Source organism: Argopecten irradians, chromosome 4 (assembly GCF_041381155.1).
Source record: "Argopecten irradians isolate NY chromosome 4, Ai_NY, whole genome shotgun sequence".
Taxonomy (NCBI): domain Eukaryota; kingdom Metazoa; phylum Mollusca; class Bivalvia; order Pectinida; family Pectinidae; genus Argopecten; species Argopecten irradians.
In genome coordinates this window covers 41,692,056-41,716,412 of record NC_091137.1, presented here as the reverse complement: position 1 = coordinate 41,716,412, position 24,357 = coordinate 41,692,056, and the positions used below count along the sequence as shown (strand labels likewise).

General features: G+C 35.4%; 1 protein-coding gene across 3 annotated transcripts in view; it reads right to left on the bottom strand.

Annotated features, from left to right (window-relative positions):
* The window catches only part of LOC138321703 (zinc finger protein 1-like), a 61,132-nt gene that overhangs the window by 7,072 nt on the left and 29,703 nt on the right, over positions 1–24,357 (bottom strand). Inside the window, exons 1-5 of one of the 3 annotated variants that reach the window (XM_069265597.1) lie at positions 10,425–10,720; positions 7,379–7,564; positions 6,710–6,997; positions 3,811–6,254; positions 347–536 (exon numbers count right to left, since the gene is read on the bottom strand). In XM_069265597.1, the coding sequence (XP_069121698.1) occupies positions 347–536; positions 3,811–6,254; positions 6,710–6,997; positions 7,379–7,564; positions 10,425–10,455 (3,139 nt within the window). In that variant the 5' untranslated portion in view covers positions 10,456–10,720. Of the gene's footprint in view, positions 1–346; positions 537–3,810; positions 6,255–6,709; positions 6,998–7,378; positions 7,565–10,424; positions 10,721–24,357 lie in introns of those variants that run through there. The other 2 variants (XM_069265595.1, XM_069265596.1) reach the window with 2 other exon arrangements.

Genomic DNA, 24,357 nt, shown 5'->3' with positions numbered 1-24,357 from the left:
AATTCATTAAAATGACAATAGATATGTTTATAACATTCCCATTCATGTTCACTGGTAAATAGTTATACAGTGAACAATTTAAAAGTAGAAATATCATACGGACATCACTAAGTTTTTGCCTGATGTTCCCATACATAAGAGCACACAATTGTTATACTTTAATATGAAATTTTCATTGTGTGGAAATTTTAGTTAATTTGCCTGGTTGCTGTGAAACCACGAATATAAACTTTCTACCCATGATATGAAAGCTTCTAACCATAAAGAAAAACACCCACTGACATTTTATTTGATACTGTATCTTAAATCAACAATCCTGTTTCCAAACTGACATCTCTTTACATACCTGAATGTTCGTACTTGTGACGTGCCAGAGAGCTCTGCTTGCTAAACATCTTCTTGCACTGATCACAGGCGTAGAGACCTTCCTCGGAGTCGAGACGGTGATTTTTCCATGATCGACGTTTCTTGCGGAAGGGATGATCCTCGTCCAGTAAGGACTCGTCGAGCTCTAACTGTGCTTCCTCAGCCTCCATCTGAACCAGACAATAAGAACATAATGAACAGTTTGATAAGAGCTAAAATAACGTAGAAATAATGTAAAATTGTAGGTCATTCATGAAGTCAATACTCAAGTGAAATACCAAAGGGTTTATTATGTCTCAGAACAAGTGTCGTGGGCTTAACTTGAATATATGTTTTAGAAATAGTATTAACCCCACACTAAAGTCGTAATAAAAATACTTGAAAAAGTCTGTAATTTTCACCATGACAGAATATTTTCAACACTGAGTGTATGTGTGCAAAGTGATGCTGTAATTGTGTTGTTTATGACAGATTGGATAACTTCCAAAAGTGTTATATATACTGCATGTCTGAGAATACAGATAAACCGTTTATCTTAATGTTTTCAGTCTTTCAAATATCCTACTGAATGAATGCAAGAAATGATATGGAGAAAAAATAATATTTATTAAACCAGGTCTTCGATTGTCTTCGACAAGTGTTGGATAAAAGCTCAACTGTACAGGTATCTTTCAATCTATAAATATTTTTTATGCATGTTCTAATAACAATACAGGTCAATAATATAACATTCCTTTTTAAATGATTTACCTTGGCATTGAAAGTTACAATCTTAAGCAGATTTAATCTAAGAATTCTTATAGGAGGTACATAACACTTCAAGTGATGCTGGTCACCAATTTTTTTTGTTGATAATGAATTTAAAGTTCAACAGCTTCCTCTGATGAAAGCTAAGTTTCTATTAATGTATTAGGTTTGAACAAAAGATGTTAATTTAAAATGGTTTCGAAATCAACATAAAAACTTCACAACAAACAAATCAACGAAAACATTCATATCAATCAATGCTCAATAAACATCAAACTAAATTTAATGCAAGTCGAGTTAATTTCAATGCCCTATCAATTCCTACCAGTCTCTCTGTGTGTGAATGATGAAAACAAGGGGAGGTAACCAAAGTGAAAACTACGTGTCAAGGTCGTCATTGTATACTATACGTGCTGTGTGCTATATATAGACTGTGACTACAACACTGACAAACCACTGTTAGTCTTATGTGATATTGACTACAGTTCCACAATGATTTATATCTGATGACATGATTATTTCAATGAAACTAAAAAAAAATTTGTGATAAAGTCACAAATAATGAGAAATGGTTCAAAAAAGTTAAGTAGGTATAACGTTATAATCATCTTTATTTTGAACAGACCATAACCAATTCAAAAATTTATTTTCTAACCCAAAGAAATATTTCAAAATTTTCTCTTACCCCAAGAAGGGTACATTATTCTAACTTGACAAAAAGATGTGTAACTTTAATAAGATCACTAATTAGGACCTAACAAATATTTGAACTGATAACTATATATGTGAAATAACGCCACTAAAAGGAGGTGAAAATATAGATGAAGAAAAGAAAAGTTTGAAATATATTGAAAGAACATTTTCTAAGTAAAAGTGATAGGAAAAATTGTGATATAATTTGTATTTAACGTCTTTAAACTGTTTATGGACATAACATGAATATAGGATGGATGTATGGTCAGTAGGCGATGGTATCAACAAGATATAAAGACTTCACAGCAACCATTATAAACCTCCCAGGTCTCGTACGAATTGGACGCATTTTTCATCTTAATAAAACTTATTTTACATTTAAAACAATCAGTTTATCAGTTGCAATAATAATTTCTTAGATTGATGAAATCATTTGAAAATTTTTCTAGGAGAACGGATATTCATCTTTGTTTGTCAACAAAACTTTGCTTATTTCACATTTGAAATAATCAGATTTTCAGTTTCTTATTTCTTAAAAAAACTTGTAAAAAAAATTTGAAAGAATGATTCATACCAATCGTATTTCAAACATAGGAGGTTTGATTTATATCAACTTTTCATCATGCAAATCATCATTTGTAATACTTTACAGCAGAAAACACATTCTTATCGATCATGAATCTGCACAAAACACTGGTTTACAGGGAAAACTGCACCAGCAGGAGGGAAATATCGAAATGCATTACTATTACATCCAAGGGGGATAACTCTACTGAATCATGATTACTATATTGTTATAATGTTATTATATGAACATAAATATGATGTTCTAAGTTGTAACATACATATGAGATTATTTTCTAAATGATAATTATTAATGAAATCAGTAAATTCTTTAGTGAAACTTCAATAGATAATTACGCATGCGTTGAGAAAATCGGACCAATTTCATGTTAAAATCATTCATATTGCTTCTTCTAAATGATTACTTCCCAGCATTTTCTTTGATTCCATTCATATAAATTCAGAAAAAGATGCAATTATAAAAAATTAAAATCATATTCCATAGATACTTTCATGATAAATAAATCTATGTAACAATTTGAATGATTTTTGAGTTTGTTAGTAAAAATCTAACATATCCCTCCCACCAACCCTTGTAAAATGTTCCGATTTTCTCTGCTAATGTCGTGTGGAAAACGTGAGGGGTTATGCAAAAGGTGAAAAGGGTTGAGGATAAAAACACCAGTAAATGAGTTTATGGCAAAGCAGCAGGTCCAATAAGACTTAGGCAAAAATAATCATTAACGAAAAATTATAAAGATATTTGATAGAAAACAATAGGAGAAGTGTCAAACAGACTGAAACAGTGAATAAAATAAAATGTAGAAAAATGTGTTCTGGAAAGGAAAGACAAAAAGGATGAAAATTGAAAGAAAGAATAAAATAATAAATTGATAAATGCCAACTTGCACAAGAGAGTTGTGTGTTGTCTGATTATAACAAAGAAAATTTCGTCATAGACAAGATAAACTATTTCAGAGCTTTTAAATATCAGATGGAAATAAGAAATAAAGACAGACGCTGCTTACATACTACAAGATTCTCATGACTTCATTTTCTGATGATCAAAATTATGATTCTATTTTTCAAACCAAATACGTATACGCCCCAAGATGAATTTTGATGTATCAGGAAAAGAAAGGGAAAGAGTTGCCCGCCCATACCCTTACCACCGATATTCAGACAGAGGCAGATGTCAAGGTCAAATAAGTACGATTTAACAGAATTTTTTTTTGATGTTTTTGAAAGAATTAAAGGTATATTTCAACATGTACTTCTTTGGAGACCTTGTCATGTGCCTTATTGATTGAACAAAACTGTCTGAAGATCTGGTTTCTATCACACTTGATTCATCGATATCAATGATACGGAATTTCCACACAACACAGCCCAATGTAACTAACTACGGGGTAAAAAGGCAAGAAAAACACTGATACAGACATAGCTGTGTACCTGTCTCCACGACTTCTTGCGTAACCTTTTGACCTTTATTTCGCCGTCAGCAGTCATGGTGATGTTGTGATGCTCAGCAAGACTGACCTCAGCCAAGGTCGAAAGGTTACAGGTCGCGTCGGCCATGGCGGTACTGCACTCATAACTGTGGCTGCTATCTTCATCAGACATGTCCGATTGTTCATCTATCACGAGTCGGTGGTCCACATCCCGGCCATTTTCCAAGTCACGATTGTGTCCATCGGATGAATGGTCATATTTGTCGCTGGGTGTGGATCGGGCACGTTCACAGTGGCTTCTGGCAATGTCACTTAGAGATGAGATGGATGGAGTTGGTGTGACCGAGTTTTCTCGCCTTGGAATGGTAGGTGTAGATAGTGGACGAATTAAACTAGGAGACGATGTCAGTATGGCGTTGGTGAGGAGATGCCTATGTGCGGCGAACAAACCCTCCTGCTGCATATACTTGTAGATGGCCGAGTTCTGCAGACTACCTTCCACACTTGGTTTATTGGCCTCATCTGCTCGAGTACTAAGATTCAAAACTTGGTCCCCTGGACGGCAGGATGTCTCCCCTGAGCGGCTACTAGGTGGCGTGGCACTGGATGACCTACTCCCAGAATGAGCCTCAGGTGGCTTACTCATCTTCACGCTGAGATCCAGAGGCTGCTCCTCACTGGTAGGTGTACGTTTTGGTGGTGTGACCTTGCCATTAACCTTGGTGCCATGAGCATATGGTGTTGGAACCACGGCGATGTAGTTGGGAGTAGAAGTTTTTGGGGCAGTCTCCTTCCACTGGACTGACGGACTCTCCTGTCTTTTGAATCTGGCCATGGATGGGAAGTATGGAACATTCATGCCTCTTCTGCGATCACGAGCCCTCTGGTTCTGGAACCATACCTGTACAACTCGTTTAGGCAGTCCTATCTCGTTACCAATGCGGATGAGTTCGTACTTCCTCGGACGAGGGTTGACTTGGTAGTGGGATTTTAGGACCTTCAACTGATCATCACTGATAAGAGATCTCATGCGAAACTTCTTACTTTCCATAGGAGAGTTCTTCTCTGTCTTGTAAATCTCTTCAATCTCCTCCGTGTCGGTGTCAGCCTCAGCACTGATGCTACCATTGGGAGTATCACGATGACTTCCACTCTCTGACATTGTACTACAGGGCGAGTTCCTAGCACTCTCTCCACTCGGGATACGATGGATGATGTCTTTATTCTGCTTACAGAGGTACCGTTCATGCTGGTGCTGGTCCACAGGACTATTGAAGCTGTCCCCACAGAACCTACAAGGTGTACCCTCACCATTCTGCTGTTCCTGTTTAATCATAGAAGGATCTGGTAGCTCGTCAGTCCTCTCATTACTCTCCATCTCCGAGTCTGTCAACTTCTCAACCTTAATGTTGCATGGTGGAGGTGTCATAGACTTTTCAGTAGCAGCAGCATCTTTCTTTTCAACATTAGGTGTGTCAGGATTGGACTTGGATTCGGCAATGGTGGCAGCAACAGTAGCAGCAATGGTGGCAGCGACTGAGGCTGGGATAGGAATGCTAGGGTCAACATGGAGACTGCTGGCCTGCTTGCTGATGAGTTGGGTGTTGGAGTTGACATCTGGGGAGATCTGAGACAGTGGTATAGGTGCTGAAGGACTGGTACTAGGTACAGATGCTGGTGGACATTCCAACGGCTTCTGCTGGTGAATCAGCGGGGTCATGATTGGCTTGATAGGATTTCCAGGTCTTACAGTGTATGCCATGGGAAGGAATCCACTTGGAGGAGTGTAATAGGGAAGCCCGCCCTTGGTGGGATCGAAGCGTAGAAATGCCGGAGAGAACTTGCCAGCAGTAAGACTCTGTATCATGGTTTCCATGCCGATGGCAGTGACTGGAGTACGGATGGGGGAATAGGACACACTGGGAGACTCGACATTGCTGTTCTGGTCCATTGATCTTGGCTTGTTCTGGTTCATCACCCAGCACTTCTTGGAGGTCATGTGACTGCTGTAGGATCCGGAGTGGCTGAATCTCTTGCCGCAGTTTGGACACTGGAATGGTTTCTCACCGCTGTGGATACGGACATGTTCCTTAAGGTGGTGTTTGAACTTAAAAGCCTTACCGCACTCCGGACACTTAAACTTGCGTAGATCTGTACTCTCATCATGGCTAATCATGTGACGCTGAAGGCGGTACACGTTGGCAAAAGTCTTGTTGCAGATCTTACAGGACTGGGATGTGGGCGAGTGGAGGGCCAGATGTTTGTCCAGTTGAGACTTAAGAAGGAATGTTTCATCACACTTGGGACACAGATACTTGATGGGTTTGTCGGGATGGAGCATCTTCATGTGGTCGCGAAGCAGTGTGGCACGGATGAAGCTTTGGTCACAATGGATACAGCGTAGGATGACTTCCTCACCAGGTAACATTAAATCTGTAAAATAAAGCTTTGATATAAAACATTCTATATCAATAATTCCTTCTCATACTGGATTATTCTCAATTTCAAATACAATTAAAATTTAAGAAAATTTGAGAGGATTGAGTAACAAAATCATCACCAAGTACACAGAAGTTACATCCAGAGAATCAACTTTTGTTGGCAAATCTAGTTTTAATTCTTTACTATAGGCATCTTGGCAAGACAGGGATTCTTCTTTTTATGATAACTCATGGGAGAAATGTCAAATAATATCCAACTTGCTGATGGAACTTGTTACTTGTCTTGAGTACAGGAAGTAAGGAGAAAAAATTCTTAAATATTTTTTTTCTCTGACCTTGACCTTCAGTATAATGGGAGACGGAGAGAAACGAACAATAACCAAGGCAGGATTGTTTCTTGACCTTGTGTTACAGCATGGGAGGTAACTATCATTGGAGATAACCTACCTGTATCAGGTTCATTCTTGCTACTGTTGTCATCGTCTTCCTCTTCCTCACCCTCGCGGTCAGACACAGGCTCGGGGTATATAACGGCAGTGTCGCTACGATTCAGGTACTCCTGGATCTTCTCCTCCTCTGTAACACATCCCGTTGTCAAGGCAACACATACTGGTGGCTTACATGGCAGATCTGTGACCTTCATCTGTTCCTTGTCCACGGCTGTGTTCTCCTTCACTGGTTCTGGGATCATGATCTTGTCTGGCACGCTAGGAATGATCATGTCTTTCAACTTGTCTGTAAGTAAGAAATATCTCATTAGTTCATTGGTTTTAAATGTCTCATTAGTTCACTGAATTTTTAAAAATTTTAAAATTGACGTCATGTTCTGACCAATGTAAGTTGATAGATGGCCAAATCATGCATAATAAAAGTTTTCAATAATAATTTATATTACAGTTTGATGTCAATATATTGTAAGTGTTTGCACAAGTTATATAGATTTGTTGGTCTTGGAAATGATATAATGTCATCACGACATCAACAGCTGAACTTACAATTAATCTCAAAAAATTTGAAGAGTCTGTTCAATTTGGAATATGTAGTTAAGATTAAAACCCAACTTTTCAAAATAATGACATTTGTCAATAATAAGACAAATCCTTATTTGATTTTTACCTTTGTCCACATCTATTTCCGTGTCATGGTTACTAAGGTTGGGCGTGGACCTGTCATCGTCGTGGTCGCTGACGACTCCGTTGTCATGGTTACTGCTGTCATGGTTACTAGTCTCCTCCACTACTGTTTCGGTCTCCACTTCCTTCTTTTTCTTATTTATGCTTGTGTCAACATCATCATTCTCGACTGAAAATACACAAAAAAAACATTTAATTAACGCTAATGTCTGCAAAAATCCAGATATTCGTCATAACAAGACCTCATTCCATATAAGTATCCCACCGTTTTTTGAAAAGGTACTAGGATATGTCCATCAAGTAAGTAAATTCATCAAGTACCTTCTGTTCACAAATGAATCATTTGGCTGCATTTTTTCGCATAATAAAACAAAGACGCAACCTTGAACTCTATAATACAATATTTATTGATGTACTATATCTTTTTCTTTCTTTATTATTATTTTTTTTGAGTTTCACAGAAGACTGCGATTACCTGACGAAATCAAATCAAATACCATCTGTCATCAGTCAAAATCCACATCTATTTTAATATTTCATATTTCGTTTGGGTAATAAATAATACACAATTCACGCAGTCAACAAATTTGACAAAAAGTCATCATAATCATACTTTTAATTGATTGACTAATTAGAGTAATTTACGGTACATTGTTGTGATGATCAGGTGATAGTTTTAAATGTTCGTGCCAGGATAAATCATCGTAATGGAGAGGTAACCACGACGACCTGATGTAGATCGTGTGTCCATTGATAACATCAGTCCCCTGTCACCATAACCACTAAACACCCCGTTATATATTCATAAGGGGACGTCAACCGAGTACTCTCTACGTTATTAACATATGCACGTACGTGCTGCAAAATGCCAAAGGTAGCATTGCTAATATTGTTACATTCCATACACAAAACATCAATTTGTTCATAGGATCTGACATTTCGTGGCCACTCATTTGAGCAAATTATGCGAGGCGATTTTCATTCTTTCTGTGCCATTTTCTGTGAACTTGCCATATATAGCCCTCTTGTATTTCCACCTGAGCTCGATGATAATTACATCTGCCTTTCATTGTCAAATAATTAAATTGGTTTTGGAGTCAAAAGTGGTCTAAAACGTTTTAGGATATGTTATCATTTGAGTTTGATACAAATTATGAAGCCATAAAAATACCAGTTAACAACTCATTATATATTACTCATAAAGCCATTGTTTCTCCACGTATCTTAACATATTTATAGTGACTCATGATCAAGGCGTTTGGTACAGAACGCACCAAACAGTCTTAACTGCTAAATACATGTTCTTGAATTAGACAAAACTTATTTCAAAATACAATTTTTTTTAGCGAAAATCAACTCTAGTTAAAATGAATGTTTTATGACAACAATTTGTGTTTCTTCACAATCCACAGTATTTCATCGACAATCAAAAACAGTTCTTTTTCAATCTATGACAATTTTTATGTTGTTAATTTTTGCCAATAATTAATCTCAAGTGTAGAGTCTAGATTTACTAATTAAGATGATCAGGAATCTGAATTTCTTTTGTTTACATTGTTAAGGAAAAAGTCATTGGGTTCGCAGTGTTTTTACCATGTATATTTTGACAAAAATTTTCTCCTTTACACAAAAGACTTTATTTTAAAATCAGTAATGATCAACTCTCTTTTCATTTCAGAAAAATTCTGATTAATAAAACTGTATTCTTACTTCACTTTTCTCATCAGGTAATTCCTAACGGGAAAATCTTATAAAAGTCTGACAGATGTTCCAAGTTGATCTGTCAGATGCATACCTGAAGGCTTTTATGAAGAGTCTTTACAATTTTTACCTGAATCTCATTATCTGATTCCTCACCTGGACTCACCTGTAACGGTAACTTTGGACGAGCCCAAAAGGTAACAATTTCCTGGCTAAATCATCAATACCTTACACAAGATTGAGTAACAGCTAATTGATAAAATAAACGTCATGATCCAGCTACCGTTTACCCCTAAACCTGGTGTTGTATAATTAAATAAAGCTGAAAAGTGTTCAAAAGATTTACATTTCAAAAACTTCAAAGTCCAGGTGAAGACAAAAGTTAAAATGTAAAAAGGTACGCAACATTGAAAATTACAATGTAGAAAGACTTTGATGACTTTAAAGTTTAGTGTGAAAAACCTCTACCATCTGTTTCTCTCCAGAATAACCTCAATGTAGTTAAAAGGATATCTTGTGAATGGAATTTACATATTTCTTGTTGTGTTGCTGTGAATGGTTCCAATGATACAAGACAGATAACAATGTAACTGTCCTGAGCATTGTGAGAGCTAATTTACATACAAGATACTGGTTAATGGCTAAAAGGTGGTTTGTACCTGCAATTAAGATATGTTACCTGGTGCCAATACTCTAACCAAAAGGTGTTTTCAAATTAATTTCCATATCCTGAAAAGCTTTGTGGCGCGTGCCCTAACAGTAAAACAGTTGTAAAGACGCTACCCGCACCAGACTAGACAGTGATCGAAGAGATGCTCCATGATTCTTAAGATGTTCCGAGTGATTTACATACAGTAAGCGTGTGTGTTTAACTGTATTTGATGGGGACAGTAGCCCACCTGGCTACCATTGTGTCCCTCTTCTCACCTGGCCAAACAGGTCATTACATACACGCCCATCAACAAACTATAACACTATAGCTCAAACACAACTTCTAAAGAAACTCTTAAGTTTTCACAAAACCATGTCAAATCAAAGAAATATACAGCAACAAGCACCAATGTATTATGCCAAGTATATAATGACTTGCATTAAAACAGGAAAATTTTAAGACACCCTCCACTAAAATCAAAATTAGCGAAACATCATGAAAGATTTTCAGAATTAAATCTTGAGTTGAGGAAAGGTTTGTGATAAAAAAAATTCTGTTATCATTTAAAGAGAATTTATGAAACAACCCCATTCAGCAGAAGAAAAAAACATATATCTATTATCATGTCACATATATTATACTATTGGGATGCATATATAACAATAGGTAGACTCACCAAAAGGGAAGATACAAAATTCCTTGAGCATGTTGATGGTAGATAAGGTCACTTATATCCCCATCAGAGGTAAACACTGTCCATGTGGCTACAAGTCAATGTTAATATTGAACTCACACCTTGATCATCACAGGTATTTAAAATAAACCCTTGTTTGTATTGGGAGGGTCCAGGTGAGAGAGCTACCCGGGACAGGCAGATTAGGGGCCGGCTTTACCTTGCTAAGGCCAGCCCATCAACATAATCAATTTCACCAATCAGGACCTCAGTGTTCAGGTCTGTAGCTGTAACCAACAGCTGTGCCAGACACCCGCTCTCAGCATTATAGAGGCACCCACAGGGATATATTCATTCATCCCACAATTTTACACCTGGCTTTTTTGAACTCCATTTATGTGTAATAAGGATTTGAAATAAATCACATTGAGAAGCATTTGGTTGTGATAATGTTTTTAATACCTATCACCTATACAGTTGAAATATGAAAATTTATATTATTAATTATAATATATTTATTTATTATAATTAAAAAAAAAAAAAACAGTCAGTGACGTTGATACTATGAATTGACAAAGGTTAAAATGCAATTTCTTTTCATTAATTCAGAGTAAAACTGAAGTTTTTTTTATTTTCATTTTTAATAAACAATTTCAGTAAGTTACTTACAATAATACATTACAACATTGTATTTCACAATTCACAAAGAATATTCTTTGAATCTAAAAATAAAAATTTTTCATTTTATGAATTTCCCCCTATTGTACCCCTCAACATCATCAGCCTCAGATCAACCTTTGTATGAAGGTGGAGCTACCTGCCTGAGAGGCTAGGCAGTCCACCTTTTCCTGTGGGGCCTTCCTAGGGGAGTTATCCACCAATCACAGGGCCCAGAAGACTGTCATATCCTGATGGATGAATTCCGGATTATTGATTAGGTTTGCTGACTTTTCCATCTCCCTGGTATAGTAATGGAGGAGGAACGGTATAGCTATTACAATCCATCTTATAAACCATCCCATTGTCTCCACAGTATTTCTGTCCATCTCGTGTCAAAACACTACCCCATTGTCTCCAATACCAGAAACACTGATAAGCCTTATCTATAATTCTAGAATTACTCAGATCACAGAACCAGATAACTTAAGCTTGAGATATTTCTATATCTATATTTTTTAACATTGTGGTTTAAATAGAATGACATATTCAACAACATTTTGCTATAGGTATATATTTTTGACAAGTTTAGATATTAATAGTAGACAACAATGAAGTGTGTGTATATACAGAATATACTGTCGAGTATAGTACTTAACAGCTGGACCCACTTAGGATTTATCATATAATACGACTCAATTAAATTTTGCACAATAAAAACAAATAAGATGGAATTTTATTACAAAACAAATTAACATAAGGATATCCCATCTATACATTTCCAACACAAACATTTCTCAACACATTAATTCACTAACCTCTATAATTATATCAATTATGCCATTATAGTACAAAAATATTCCCATAAGATTATTGTTAATTAAAATGAAGAATTTCTCCTCCCAAATTAAATGTTGGACTTTATAAAGTTATCTAACATTCTTTGTTAACGCTACACCTGTTGTTATCCAACATGAACCAGCTGTTTATAGATATAACCAAACAGCAAATTAATCACTAATTAACACTTTATCAGTTCACACTTTGAAATCTTAGCCTGCATGACCTTGTATAACTTTCTGAACTCTAAACGAGGTCACAATCCAATTCAGAAATATTTTACACTATCCAGTGCAAAAAGAATTTTCACTAATAATTCCAAAGATATATTTTGAGTTGTGCTTAAGCTTGAATTATTAAAATTCAACTGTTACACCTGTATGTTGACCTGTATTAAGAAAATAAACATTTAATAATTTTGTATTTTTGTGGTATCTAATACAGCTGGGTCTAGGTATACCCTTGGTTTAAGAGTCATCAATGTGACTGGTCACGAGTCTACCCTTGGTTTGCGATCGAGTTACAAATGTGACTGAGTCTACCCTTGGTTTGCGATCGAGTTACAAATGTGACTGAGTCTACCCTTGGTTTGCGATCGAGTTACAAATGTGACTGAGTCTACCCTTGGTTTACGAATGAGTTACAAATGTGACTGAGTCTACCATGGGTTTATGAATTACCAATGCGACTGAGTCTACCCTTTGGTTTACGAGTCACCAATGCGACCGAGTCTACCCTTTGGTTTACGAGACACCAATGCGACTGAGTCTACCATTGGTTTACGAGTCACCTGAATGTGACTGAGTCTACCTTTGGTTTACGAGTCACCAATGCGACTGAGTCTACCCTTGGTTTGTTTATGAGTCACCATGCACTGCCAACTACCCTTTGTTAACGAGTCACCAACGCCAAGCAAATGAGTTTACCATTGGTCACCAATGTAATGAATGAGTCTACCCTTGGTTTAGGAGTCACCAACATGACTGAGTTAAGTTTACGAGTCACCAACATGAGTTAAGTTTACGAGTCACCAACAGACTAAAGCTTTTTAGCAGCTGTGCCTACCAGCTCAACAGATAAGTTTTCCTCCCAGCGAACACATACATTATTGATTGTACATAGGCCTTTATCTTTGTGACATTTGAGATTCTGGCATATAAACTACATGTATAAGTACTGACTGGAATATCCGATCTTGTACAGACAACAGGACATTTCCGAGCTACCTCTATTACAAAATTGTCCTTACATACCAAACATATGTTCATTGAATCAAAAAATATCATTTCAAATGTAGGCAGCATCTAAATAGTAAATAATTAATATTGTGTAGTTGTTTTGCGATATCTTTTTATATAAACATTGGATTTCGTCATGGTCATGGACCCAGAATTCATGGAGGAGTAATACCAGGTGTTTAAGATGTAATATTTGACTTCCTAGGTTATGATAGCATTTCATTGATTTTTACCCAACTGATATTGTTTATAATACATCAGTGTGCATGTGTTATATAACACTGTTACATGGACTTATTTTGTTTATTGATTCCATTTTCCATACATTTTATAAAATAGATATCTTCTACCACAGAAGGATAATCAGAAAGCTGTTCACAAGATAATTCTCTTTAGTTTGATTATCTAAATCAGGAACTTATAAAACTATTTTTCATTTCTGTAGAAGTGAATGTCATTATATATATAACACGTTATACATTTCATAATCAAAACAAATTCCTTAAGTTTGAGAATAAATATATTTTAAATAAGAATTAAGAATTCCATTCATATATTGCATAAAATTTCATTTAAGAAAAAAAAAATTAAAGCGAATGTAATTCTTGCTCACTTCCCATCCGCTGAAACCTGCCAGTTTGAATACTAAGGCAAAGTGGCAATAATTTGCCAGTGTATGGGTAGACTGTAAAATGCTGTGTTACAACCTAGACTAACTGGCTGATCCTTTGTTACAAATCTGATAGCTCCCAAGTCCTAGTTGTCATTAAAGAATATAATTACAGCTTTTCACCCATAAAGCAAACCCATTACATGCAGCATTAGGGAAAACATGGAATGCACAAATGATTTTTTTTTTTTTTTTTGAGGAATAAATCTGTCAAAATCTTAAGAACTTATAATAGCTTACATTTACTACCTTTAAGAAAAGATTCTTAAAATGTCATATGGTAGTTTATTGTGGATGAAAAGTATTAAGATTATTGCACTCTGCAGTATCTTATATGGGTAAAATATCTTCATTGTATATTTTGTATATTTTATATTTATCTTGACTATGTGTAGGACGAGCCGCTAAGCTCAACATGTTATCAAGTTTAAATAAAGTCTATCATCATTATTATTATTATATCAAAACTTTACCATTCTTGGTAATGGTGCATAAATTTATAGTTACATTAAAATAGACATGAGTATTATGGCAAAGACTGAATCTAATAAATTTTGAATCATCAATTCATATTAACCCAGCTGAAGTCTATATTAGAATATATTGGATATTACATGTTTTTGTTCTCTTTAGTTTAAGTTGTGCCAGCCAGTTCTGCTTTTCCATGTGATTCCCATGGCACCAATACCATTAAACAAATCTGAAACTACCCCCCCTCCCCCCTGCATAGAGCCTGTGATGTCCCCCTGGTCCAGTCCAGATCTTCAGGAACACCATGTCTTTGCTACAGAAGCTGACAACTTTATCTTAATGATGGGTGATTTCCTGTTCCCACTAGAGGGGCCCACTCCCCCAAGGCAGGAGCATGGGACAGCCTGGCCCTTTGTCTTCTGGGCTCTATACCTACCAACATTACATAATTGTTTGTACACTTGTCTACACTTTCACCTCCTCACCTCTCCAAAGGTTCTATTGATGGGGGTATCCCAAGGTTCCATTGAAGGGGGTATCCAAGTTATTCTTTTTTTGTGTATGCGTGTGTGTTTTTTGTTAAACTTTTTCATCTGAAACATAACTTAAAAGGTAAAGTGCAGGTACAATGTATTTATGTATTCTTTTTTTGTGAACACAAACAAATTTTTGAAAAATGGATTTACTAAATAAAGTCCACCCAAGGCACAAAGAAAATACAACCTTTATAGCCAAGGTCTTTGTAAGCAGGTCAAATTGTATTGAAATGACTCTTTGTGACCCCTAAGACATTGGTCTTATTAAACAGGCGGTCTTTATATAGAGGTCCAATTGCATTGAAATGGGTCTTTGAGACACCAAGAAATTAAGCAGGTGGTCTTGATACAGAGGTTGTCACTGAGGCAGGTTTTAGTGTAAATCTGTTATATAGAGCTCTGTACATCTTTATTACTTTTAGTTTACATCCTCTACAAGGTGAGGTACAGCTGCTGAATCCAATTATAGATGACATCTACATAATCCATGTGACACAACAGTACTTCCAGATCAGTGATCCTCATCTATCTGACATTTCCTTATTACATTGTACCTAGTCAGGTCCTCCAGTAGGGGTCCAAGTCTGCCCCTACAGTTATGTATACAATTCCTGTCAGGACACAGCAGGATATCACGAGGACTTAATCACCTTATTACAGTTACTTTCCTACAGATTAGTGAGGCAGGGAGCCCTTCCTGGCCCGATCCTTACCTACTGTAATTAAATGTTCACTAATACCATATGGCTATAGTGGACCTCCCTGGACCAACCCCTCACTGAGGTACATAGGTGTCCCTCCTCAAGCACCCCTTCCTACTTGCCTGGGTCTACAGTGACAGAGTTTTATTGACATAGTGGTACTAATCCTACTCACATCTACTTGTCTGAGGTTAGATATCAAACTACTATAAAGCAGGAAGTACCACATTCTGCTTAAAATAGAAACAATAAATCATGTGTATTACAAGGATAAGTTTCATTTATTGAACATTGAAGTCAGTATGTTTTCCTTTAATTGATCACCTATCTCCTCCCATTTGTTTACCTTTGATTACTGGTACTTACGACTATTAATATGAATCTATATTCATTTTAATGATTTCAGAACTTAATATGGAATAAATGAATATTGATCATTATCAAGATAAATGTATACAAAAAATTCAAAAGAATTAAGAGTTCCGTGCTAGCATAAATCATCAAAAACTAAATTAGTTCATGAGCTGAATTTTCATTTTTTTTTTGTGTGTGTAAATGCAAAGGGAAAATAATTAAAACTAAGACTGTTAAAAAATATGAGAAATTTCAATTTACACCATCTCATTTTTAGACAGGTATCCAAACATATAAACATCTTCGAATAAAAGTACAGACATATTTCCTATATGTCAATTATACCCAAGTTAATTCATCAAATCTAACACCAACCAGATAAGAGAAACCGGACATAAAAGATAAGAAAAATATTGTATATGTCTGTCATAACATGAACAGAGCTTTCCTTTGTTTAACCAAGACCACACGCTGTAATTCCTACAGTACAAACACATTGGAACCTACAAAATTCCCTATCTTAAATCAAGATAAAAAGTCTTTATGATTTTACTAGATTTACCATTTAATTTTCCATGAACAGCTGAACTTTTTCTTGATTTTAAGAAGGGCTATATATCGTATAATTGTCACCCTTTGTATCAGGAATACTAACATTTATATCATTTTTTAGAGATTAAGTGCAACTCGGCAACATATGTCTGGTTCCTTATCATTAAATATAGCGGGGAAAGGTGGGTGAGAATTTTGACAACACTTACTACACCTTCGAAGGGAAAAGTAAAAGAAAAGAAAAGAAAATCAAAAAAAAAAACCAGTAAATCAAAGACACTTAAGATCTTACAAAACATCAATGGAATATTTTTGATAAAAAATCTCTTATTAGGACTTAAATATTAAAAGCATTTATGCTGAAAAATTTAATTATCGTGCACTTTTTTAAAATCTGAATCTGTCTGTTCATTGTCTAAAATCAAGACGTAATTTTGCATTGAAGTGGAAAATAGTTGATTAAAATGAAAACAAATACTTCTAGATTATTCTGTAACTGATGCATTCATATTTGAAAGCTGACTTGATCATGCAGACCTAAGGTGACAGTGTTTATGATATGTTGACATTTCCTAGAACATAAATTCCGTTGCACACGATCACAAACAAAGCCAGCATGAGTGACATTTGACTGTGTACGCACACCTTAATGCCGACAACTATGAATATTTTAGCGTATCATAATAAGTGCTGGTTTTATTTTCACGACAATGGATTCCTGACAGGATACATATCATCTTCTAATGTTTTCCGACGTTACTGAAGCTCACATCACAAATCAAAAGCCCTCTGTCATTTTACCGAACTCTTTTATTCGTGAAATTAGAGAAGTTACCCGAACGATGTTTCGCACTCATCAGTCTTGCGCACGCTATCTGAATTTTAGGGAAATTGCATTACTTCAATATACCATTAATCAATCCCACTTTTGGTTGGCTCTGCGCTTTTCTTACGATACACAGGAAAGGATCCTATACCCAGACTGGGGCCTCCCAAGGGGTTCTCAGAATCAAAGAATAATTCCGTGTTTAACTGTTTACAAAACCTTCCAATACAGGGCAAGGTGGTGTCGTTTTCTTGAAATAAGATGAGAATGCAGGCACATACACCAAAGCGATTAAGGTAATGCCTGTTGGGTATAATATCGGGGTTGTGTGTCCTAGAAATTGCCTCCAGAAATGGTCTTTAACTACCACCCTGAAAATGCTGGATCGTTATTCTTCCAAACACATTATGTTAATATTTCGTATATTTTAAGGAAAATATATTCAGTCTATATTAACGCTCAAGGTATGGTAATGACACTTGGGGGTAGTGTACAATTACTGACATAGTCCGCTCATTGATGCTATATTCAGAGAATATTCAAATCTTTATGATATAGCGGATTTACCATCTACATATGTATAAACACACAAAACAGAAAAGTCTGAATTTGGCATTTTAGGCGGTTCATACATCTATAGATATACAGATTTCAAGAACAGAAAAACATCCAAAAACTATTACGAAAATTTTGTGTTACAACAAACCACAATCAAACAAAGAAAGTGGTTCATGATGATTTAGGACAGTAAAGCATGTGTAGTGGCTTTTTTTTATGAAATATGATAGAAAATTGTCCAATTTTGGTATGATAATTGGGATTCCCCGAGAGTGCCCCCCCCCTACAATGGTGGATGCTACCTGATTGTGGAGATAGAGGAATTAATGAAATTACAAGCCTGACACTGGCTGGAGATTTATGGTTACAATGAAAACCAGGAGCATAGTTATGTTCCAAATATCATAATTGTACCAATAAAGATCAGTCAATATTCAGTGAAGCGTGGAATCCAAATCTCCAACATTGTGGCCGCGTCTATGCGCGATGACTTTCCGTGATGGTTTTCTCCGGCAGCAAAAGTGACATCACTGTATGATTACAGGACGAAGCGTTTTTTTTCAGGCCGGATTTAGTTTCACTGTATTTGATAAATATCAAATTATCTTTCTCCCGAAAATATAAAGTGCTATATTTTGCTGCTAATCATCTGAATGGTTTCATCCTTAGTCATGTGAAATATTTTACATAATTGCAGGCTACGATTAAGATTATTCCCGATTAGTGTGGACCAGGTCCTACTCGCGATAATGCCAGAGTTTATACAATGTTTCCAAAGTTATTTACCGCTGTTATACCAGATGACATTAAAGTTGATTCGCTTCCGTTACATCCGCACATTGATGAATGAGTATTTTGTTTGGTTTTTACCCCTTAAAAATCTAGATATGTCAATCAAACCTGTGTAATGGAAGGATAGATGGCCCTTACTTGTACAGAGACTGACAACCATCGCTCCTTCAAATATGTAATTCATCTTTTATCTCTCAAAATATACCAGCTCAAGTGTTTGTATTGCTTCCTGTTTTAAAACTGTGCTGTATTGGAAACAATAAACGAAACCATCTATGTTTTCCCTGTTAACACAGTATTTGTGAAATCTTAGACACATTTTTTTGTCCCTATTACAGGTATTTAAGAATTCCCACTCTGTATAACGAATGTCATGTTTGCATGTTTATAGCAACAACTGTTTAATTGTTATAATTTTTACGAAAACAATTTTACGCAATGCTTTCTTCTATAATTTATAGATGATATTTCTCTATAGAGACATATTTTTTATAACAACAATTCACCTTATACTGAAGCATAATTCAAACATCTTATTTCGGATTATGCCTATTCACTACAAGAACTCTGAACCAATGATTTCTCTCCTGAGTGCCTCATCAAATACATTACATTTTTAGCAAACAAAGTCTTAATTATGATTTAAAATTTTAACGATAATTGATAAAAGCATAAGCTAGATATTTTTATTTGGAAAATCACAAAACAAGGAGATTCATTTCACTACAGATCATAGACAACAAATGATTGTCAAGGTCAAAAAATGATTGTCAAGGTCCTTTATAAGACATTGTCGTGCGATCAGTTTAGAAACATATTGCAGTTAGTTGAATTTTTTAGTGAAGTTTGAAAACATAATATTTATTTTATAATGTTTAAATAGTCAGCAACAAATATATGGATTGATTGCTCTCTTGATCATATTCAATTGAATAGGACTCAAATTGATATTTAGTTTATGACATTTTTTCAGCAGATTATTTTTCTACGAAAAATCAATGGCTGACCAGTCCTTCATTTAAAAAAATCTCGACAATCAATAATAAATGATGTTGTGATTTGTTCTTACACACAATAGTCCCTACAACAACTTGATTTAGTCTATCTCCATGACAACTCGATAGATTGATCACCAGAATCCTACACTTCCATTCGCACCATTCCAGGTTCCAGAGTTTCAAGTCGCAGTAAAATCACAGGTTTTCTTTCAGTGATTTAATATTGAGCAATTGTTGGTCTAGTTATTTCTGGCAATGTTCAGGTTAATTTTTGAATTTCTTATATTTTTTTGTATTTGCTAAATCTTACAAGTTATTCGAAACGTCTTTTGAAATTTTCAAATACATTCATTACTTAATACATGTTTATCACCAAAACTTTCAGTCAATGAATTCAACAGAAAATAAGATTACACGCAAGTTTCTCTTTACAAGTTTCTTAAACTTTTCTTAAAAAGTTTTGCTTTTTTTTTTAGGCATATATGCATATTCAGTAATTCCTACTGAAATTATTACCATTATTTGAAAAAAAAACTGCTATATGTATATATGATATCTGAATAAATCTTGTCATATTCAATAAAAGATAGAAATAATGCATGTGTCTATAGCATTGTTAAGTACATTGTGTAAGTATTCTTAAAGGACTATCCTAAGTGTATTCATTCAATGGAGCTGGTTCAGACATAGAGTCAAGTGATAGTTAAAACAAAGGACGTCTCAGAGGACTCTCAAGTTGAAATAAAGATATTTCTTAAAATCATATCTCTACAGCAAACATTCTCTATAGAAAAAAGTATCTAAGTAGTCAGAGTACATCCACAATGGAGAGAAACCCTTAATACTTATGTTCAACATTGTGAAAGGTAAAACTATATTTTCATTTTTATCACTTTTAATTCTAAACGTTATTTCCCTGTTTGGGGCCCCTGGAGACATGATTAAGAGTCATAGGTCATACCTTTACAGGGAGGTGATACTACTTAACCCAGAATGCACCAGACCGAGGCTGCGGATGGGGGAGGGAAGGCCATTACCCACATCATGTGTGTGTGTGTGTGTGTTTTATATACAAGCGACAGGTGCAACTGTCACATGCTCCAGACCCGATTACCCCCCCTGATTAAACCTCAGTCCCATGATTATTAAGTTTGTACTGTTACTATGTAGGCTTCAGAAGCTGGCCACAACCAAACTTTATACCACTACTGTTTAGGCATCTGGGTTGGCTTGTAATCCCACTCAATCCTAGTATGTAATACAAATAAAACTTATGATGTTAATATACTGTAGTAATCATTACACATGATGGTCAACATTATTCCTGAAGTCTGAAGGGAACAGATGACTTATGCATTTAAATTTTACTTCTTCTTGAATAACTTAAACAGCAAATTAGGAGAGTTCTCATATAAAAAGGAAATTTACCTTTCCTAACCATTTTTGGCAATCATAATTTTTTTATTCATATTTTAGGAAATTCTAAAAATGTGAACACTGATGAAATGAGAGATTGCGTTTATTGTTGACTAAGCATCTGCTTGCTGTGGGTGGCTATAGCGATATATACAGTGCTGCATTACATAGACTTTGTGGCCACGCTGCACATCAGTTACACATGCACATTATAATACAGTTAGTTTTCACTTGTTGTCGCCCAGCATCGTACAGTCGAGACAACAACAAACAAACACGGCAGAACTGATAAGGACCAATCAAACGCTAGCGTTACTATGACTGCCGGATCTTTACGTTCAATCTTCACTACAAAAGCTATACCCGTGCATCGTCATTTGTTCACATCCTGATCAACATTCAAGATCTGAGAACTGTTCATGCAACAACAAATCCCTCACAAAGATTGAAATTTTGATGGATGTATTTGAGATAATCGTTAAAATCTACCTCTGCTTTAAGGATTTTTTTTCATCTGCTGTACACACCGATGGTATGGGTAATCATTCTTTTTCTAGTAAGCCAGTGTGAGAACATTCTTCAGGTCTACACACGAGACATGACAGATGACGAGCGAAAAAAATATACGTGGAAATCCCTCAGCAAGATGGATTATTTAACTTTCACATGTACTTTTCATAAACCGTTTATGAATTTTTATTTAGAACCAGTTTCCTGATTTAACACCAATACTAAAATGATGAATGCCATAGTGACCTTATGTGTTGACCAATTAGTTATAATTGTTTTAAATATGGTGTTCAGGTGCTTGACTGTTGATACATTTGTAGTGGTCATCTAGATGTTTTTATTCTATGCTCTACTAATGGAGATCAAAGGTCAAAGTTCAGAAGATCAAGTCACTGACTACATGAGTATCTGTTTTCGTAACAACAGAATCAATGAAATAAAGAGTGACAGAGAGTATACACCGTCACTATGAGTTTTTGATGGCGTAAAGTATATGATACATTTTTTTCATGACAAATGGACATACAAGATATAAATCTGATCAAATGAAGATTTGATTTTAATAATAAATATTTTACTTAACGATAAATCGATAATTAAATAATACTTACAATGTAAGTTCTTATTTTGAACATGATATATATGTCAAAATAAGGATGATATAAACTAGTTATCTCCCCTGATAGTTAACAAGGCCCTAGTTATCTCTCCTGATAATTATCAATACCCTCATATCCTTAATCATTTTTTTCACTCTCCATATCTCGACAGCTTTGTTCAAACGCTTCATCAAAGGTGAACTTAGAAGAAGGAAAGTCAGAGTAAACCCTTGTATTAAATACATATTTACTTTAAAGCCATCCGACATACTTTGATTGGTGAGAGCTGAAGCAAAATCATTGTGGTACCAATCCGTGGTGACAAGTGCTTCTTTTGTTCTCCACTTTTTAACTCGCTAACAAGATACTTGTTAAACTGTCTGCTATTAGATATAGTGCCTGCACGTTTGTGAGGTACAGAGCCCTACTGTTGGAGCTGTCGATGACATACCCACTAATTGTTATTGTACAGTAAGGAAATTAAGTAAAAATCAATGATTGTTTCTCTATTTTTTTCTGACTCGCAATTCAGAACCCACTTCATCAACCTTCTATGTTAAATAACGAGTTGCCTATGAAGACCTATAACCATCCGTCTGTGGTGTGTCCTGAATAATTGTCCAGCAACATAGAGAAATTAAATAGTGTTGGGGACATTGTCAAAATTAAACCTTAAATTGTGCAATATAATAAGACAAAGTGAAGTACATGGTACAGATTTCTAGTAAGTGTAAAGGAACTTAAGATTTACAGCCATTTTAGTTTCCCAAATCATACAAATAAATGCCTTGAAATTTGGAGTACTCTTATGAAGCTTCTGGTGTCTAATTATAACAATAACCTGAGCATTGATTTTCCTCTACTTATCTTTAAGGTCCTTAGGCAGTTCACTGGGTATATACATATATTGAAAAGAAGTGAAAATTTTGCAATGGTTAGAAAACTGAACTATTGATTCTAAGTGAGTGTAAACGGTGACTGTATGATGTTAAATTAATTGTACATTGTTAGAACATCATCTCTCCTGATAATGATCCCGTTCACACAAGTCTCTCAGTGTAACTCCAACAAAGAATGTACTGGTAGGTTTAATAACGAGTTTCATCATCACGGAGGTTACTTAATCAAAACTGTACCCACACATCCTGGAGTAGCTGTCACACTAATTTCTAATCCATCTCAGTATTGATCTGGGACCAGTTACCTAACAAATTTCTAAATTTTCATTTCTTGTTTTTGTCATTAAGAAATTCCCAGAGAAGATATTGCTCTTTCAGGCCTATATAATCTAACAATAATGAGACTACATTAATGACACAATGTGGTCATTGCCTTTATAAAGGACCGATTGACCAATGGTCAGGACGATTGACCACCATGTGCACTGACCATTGTCCAGGTCACTGTTCCTCCTTTGACATCTTCCGAGTCAGTGCCCTCATAGGGTTACATAATGTCCACTGACCTAAGGATTCAAGTATTGTCCACTTACTGTTAGTGTCCAGGTTAACTTGCCCATACTGAAATACCTAAGTTAACAAATTTTTCGAAACCCTTATGGTCACTATGTAATCGGACCCAGTGGTCAGTTTATGATTATTTTTAGCTCTTTATAAGTGCCCTGGACAATGGTGTCAGGACAGAGACGGTCAGTGGTATTTGACACTGACCAGAGGTCTGGCTATCGCTGTGATAAAGGACACATGTCTACCTGGCTTCTAAATCAATCGTGCCTAATTGGTTGATTCCCTCTAATTGTACATTAACCACCATCCATTCTACAGGCAGACAATTTTCAAATTTAATCAACTGCTGATAAGGAAATGCTTAATTTATGGCCCATCAGTATACAGGTATCTGGTTCTAGCTAGGGACTATCTAGTACCACACAATCAATCACAAATTACATTTTCTCTGAATAGCCATGGCACTGGCACTTCAGAAACGAACTGAAATTCAATCAAGATTTTCTCATTTATTGTGTTTACAATCTTACCTTGCTTTATTAAATTTCTAAAATGTTTTTCTTGTAAAGCCAAATAATTTATATCTGAACTTTTTGGAGAAATTAGATCCATGTTCCATTGCATCCTTTGCATTGGTTCTGCATGTACTACTAGTATTTCAAAAGGTCAACAGAGACTCGCATTCCCTAGGAAAAATTAATGCTTTCAGTCTAATATTCATAAAGTGCCAATAACTTTTTCCAAAAAAGGGA